At 58.0% G+C, this 4,028-nt stretch overlaps 1 protein-coding gene across 1 annotated transcript in view; it reads left to right on the forward strand.

Moving 5' to 3' along the window:
- Nucleotides 1-4,028, forward strand: part of PSMF1 (proteasome inhibitor subunit 1) — a 5,555-nt gene that overhangs the window by 1,053 nt on the left and 474 nt on the right. Inside the window, exons 3-4 of the mRNA XM_010162896.2 lie at nucleotides 442-621; nucleotides 2,121-2,174. Coding sequence (XP_010161198.2) covers nucleotides 442-621; nucleotides 2,121-2,174 — 234 coding nt within the window. The remainder of the gene's footprint in view (nucleotides 1-441; nucleotides 622-2,120; nucleotides 2,175-4,028) is intronic.

Below are 4,028 nucleotides of genomic sequence, written 5' to 3' on the forward strand. Positions count from 1 at the left end.
GTGGGCTGGGCCAGCCCAGCACTTTTATTTTCAGAGCACTGTCTGCCTGTCTGTGCTGGGTGGACACTGCCCATTGGTGCTACACCTTCAGCCGTGGCCCTGACACCTTCAGCCTTGGCACACATACCCCGTGGCCTTGCTAAAGGCCAGTGCCATGTGCTGTGGTTTCCTCCTGTGAAGAACTGGTGGGGTCACAGCCACAGCACAAGGGAATCCCCTGGACTGGGTGGCACCTCTGCCTTCTCATAGGGTCAGAGCTTTGGTGCCACTGTGTGCTGTTACTCCTGCCCGTCTCCTCTGTGCCGCCAGCTGGGGACGTGTTTTGTGCCAGGGACACTGGGCATGTCTGTCCCCTCACCACCCCACTCACAGTCTGTCCAGCACCTTGCACCCAGGTGCTGCGGCCTCCCCAGCCCACCACCTCGCCTCTCCCCTCTGTAGGGTGTACAAGAACACTGAGGAGCTGAGGACAAGGATTGCTTCAGGCATCATCGCTCCCCTTGGGGCCCCTGCTGAAAAGGCCAAAAAGGAGCCTGAGAAGAAGGATCCTGACTTGTCCCGGGATTACGACCCCCTCAGGGTCCCTCCCCGGCAGCCAGCAGGCATGAGAGCACCACCCGGGTGAGTAAAGAGCGGGTGGTTGCTGATGTTCCTCTGTTAGATGGGACGTGGTCCTGGCACAGCTCTCCAAACTTGACCTCTAGTCCCCATCTCAGACACATGGGACAGGGAGTGAAGAGGATCCAAACCCTCCCCAGGCAGTTCCAGCCTCGTTGGTTGAATGCCTGCGTTTGATTCAGGTTGCCCACTGAGGGATGGCCTGTTCTGCAGCTGTGTGTTGGTTTGACTCTCCTTTGGCATTCCCTGGGGGTGTGGCTGGAGATCTACAGACCTGCAGGGAGAGAAGAGCCTGCAGGGCTGGGGAGAAGGTGTGGGATGGAAGGAGGGAGGCCCTGCTCTGTCCTGGCTGAGGCACCATCAGGGCTCTGGGGCTGGCAGAGCAGGGACAGCAGTGGGAAGGATGGTGCCATCGTGGGCCCAAGCAGCCTCTGGGAGGGACAGCAGAGCACTGGGTGTTGGATCGAGCTGTGGGTTCCTGCAAAGCTCTGGAGTCTGTGCTCAGGGCAGAGAGGAGGGCATGGGGCATCCTGCCCTCCCAGGATGGTGCATCCAGCCAGGGCTTGGGGCCAGGTCTGGGAGGTGGGGGCTTGGGGGGAACAGAGACCTCTTCTCCTTGCTCTCCTGACCCCGCTTTCCCTTTGAAACCCTTTGCTGGCAAAACTGGGGAGAGGGGACATGTGGCACCCGCTTCACCGTCACTCCCTGGCCCCTTTGTGCTCAGCCACCCCTCCTACGTGGCAGGCAGGCTCCCTCCTCTCTCCCCCCACAAGCTGTAATCCCCTCTGGCTGGAAGTCAGAGACACTGTGGTGGCTCTGCTGTCTCTTGGGTGCTGGCCCTGGCTTCTGCTGTGCGTGCCACCTCTCGCTTCTGTAACCCAAGTGCTGTCTGCTGGTGCTCAGGGCCACTCGGGGTGCGAGGTGCTCCTTGGGGAGGCCTTGGCAGACAGGCTGGAGCTGGGCACGGCTCTGAAACCATGTTATTGGCACATAGTATTGGCAAGGAGATGTGACAGCTGGCTGCAGGCTCACTGCCCCACTGTCCTCACACTTCTGGAAGCAGGACTGTCATTGTGTCTCCAACTGGGACATGCTGGAGAGCCTGGCCTAGCCCAGCACTGCTTGAGGAGCCCCTGGCATGGAAACTCCCAGTGTCTACAGACAGCTCCAGCCTGGAGGAGTGGGAACAGCAGGACCCCCTTCATCTCAGCAAGCTTCCCACAAGCCTGCCACGTACACCGGTGTCCACACCCAGCTGCACCCTGGCGCAGAGAATGCTGCGTGACTGGGGTGACTCCCAATGCCAGCCTGCTCACCCAGGGTCCCCCAGGTCCCAGGGCCCTTTGGGTGCTGCAGTGCTTGCCGTGGGAGAGCACCCATGAGCACAGCACCAACACCCATGAGCACAGCACCAGCACCCACTGCCCTGCGTGCTCACTCCTGCTCATTCCACGTAGCTGGTCTCCCCTTCACTGAACATCTCACTGTGTTCTGTGTTTCAGACCTTCCCCCTTGAACCCCTTTGGTGTTGGTGGGCAAGACCTGGACCCTTTTGGGTGAGTATGGCTGGGAGAAGTCGTGCTTTGTGTGCCCAGGGAGCATCCTCTGCTCTGCCTTTGGGATGTGTGGGGGTGGCTGGGGACCTTCTCTGGAACAGCTGGAGTCCTCCTGGCTCAGGCAACCCACTGAAGTGTCTCTGAGTGTGACTGGTGATGGGACAGTTGCTCAGCACAAATTGCAAGGGACCAGTTGACAGTTGCTAAACCTCAGTATGGTTGTAATACCGTAATAAGATCCCGTCTCTTGCATAGATGATAGGTTGCAATCTGCGTCTGTTTAATAATCAGCTTGTATTCATTTAACATGCTGTAATTCCTTCAGTAAATCAAAGCTGAATACATCGTTAAGTGAATGTAAGCCTCTAATTTAAAACGTTACCAGCTGCCGTGTCTACAGCCCAGCAGTCTGGAGAAGGGGAGGCTTAAAGCTGCGTCCACAGATTCTCGAGTCCTGGTTGTGAGCCTCCCGGCTGTCTGAGGCACTCGAGAGAGAGCCTGGGTAGAAGGAGGGCTGTCTGGAGGACTGATCTTCACAGATACATCTCTTGGTCTTTAGTTTGGTTGAGCAAAGAGAACCTGTCATCTTCCATTCCAGTTAAAAGCACATAGTCAGACAAAAAACAGCTCTTGGAGTCGATGCAGAGTGTCCTGCGGCCCAGGGGAGTCTTCTTTGGAACTGCTCTCCTATGGGGATCACATTTTTTCCCCTCTTGCAAGACTTGGTTCTTCGTGGGTTTGGCTAGAAAAGGACCAGCTAAAAACATCCTGCCTGGCTGGAAGGAGAGGCCTGGAGCATGGGTGGCTGGGGAGGAAACCTGATAGCATGAGGAGAGGGGGTTCAGTTGTGGGGACACCCTATTTCTCCCGCTGCCTCCAGCCCTTCATCAGAAGTTTCTCTGTAAATGACAAAAAAAAGATTGTAAATGGAAGCAGATTTGTGAGCTGACACCTGCCAGCGCTGGGGGCTGGAGACCCAGACTCCCAGGCATATGCTTGTGGGGCCTGGCTGTCCCAGGGCGCTTTGGGCAGCCGGCCTGGCGTAATGGAACTCATTAGCGCGGTTGTTAATGACTTGTATGATGGCAGCGGTGTTCAGAGGCTCCAGCCGAGTTTGCACAAAGCCGACCATGAGGAATGGCACTCGCAGCGTGAGGCAGTTCCGAGGAGTGGGCAGCAAATGACTTCCAGGCAGCTCTTTGGAAAGGCTGGCAGCAGCTCCAGCCGGGCCCACGAGCTCTTGCAACACGGCACAGGGCAGGACGTGGTGCTCACCCGGGAGAGCAGGGAGCAGGGATGGGAGTACAGCGAGGGCCAGCAGGTCTGATGCTTCTCCAGGGGATGGTCAGCAGCCCACCAGGACTCATCAGCCATTGCTGATGCCCTGAATGGCTCCTTGCAGGAATGGGGGGAAGAGGGAAGCTGCCTCTCTGCTGCTCTGAGTGTGGCTTGAGGTGTTGGCTCTGAGGAGAGCAGGCGGGATGGGGCTGTTGCTTCCCTGTGCACGTCTCCAGCCAGGCTTTGGGGTTTGCTGGCACTGTGGTGCCCCAGACCTGGGTGTTTGCTGGTGCCCTGGCTTGGACGTGCACATGCCCAGGACTCCCACCTCAGCACGATGATGAGCTGTGATCACATCCCGCCCCTGACCGTGTGGTGCAGCACGGACAGGTTTGCAGGGCTGTGATAACCCGACGTCGGAGCAGAGTGTGATGCATTTGAGTTCCCTCCTGTGGCAGACAGCAAGGGGCAAGGTTCTGCTGTGCCCCAGGATTCCTACACACACACACGTACACCTGTGAAGGTGTCTGTCTTGTGGCCATGGGCTCACCTCACTGGCTTGCCCCGGCCCACGTT

Source organism: Antrostomus carolinensis, unplaced genomic scaffold, assembly GCF_000700745.2.
Source record: "Antrostomus carolinensis isolate BGI_N321 unplaced genomic scaffold, ASM70074v2 scaffold47602, whole genome shotgun sequence".
Classification (NCBI taxonomy): Eukaryota; Metazoa; Chordata; class Aves; order Caprimulgiformes; family Caprimulgidae; genus Antrostomus; species Antrostomus carolinensis.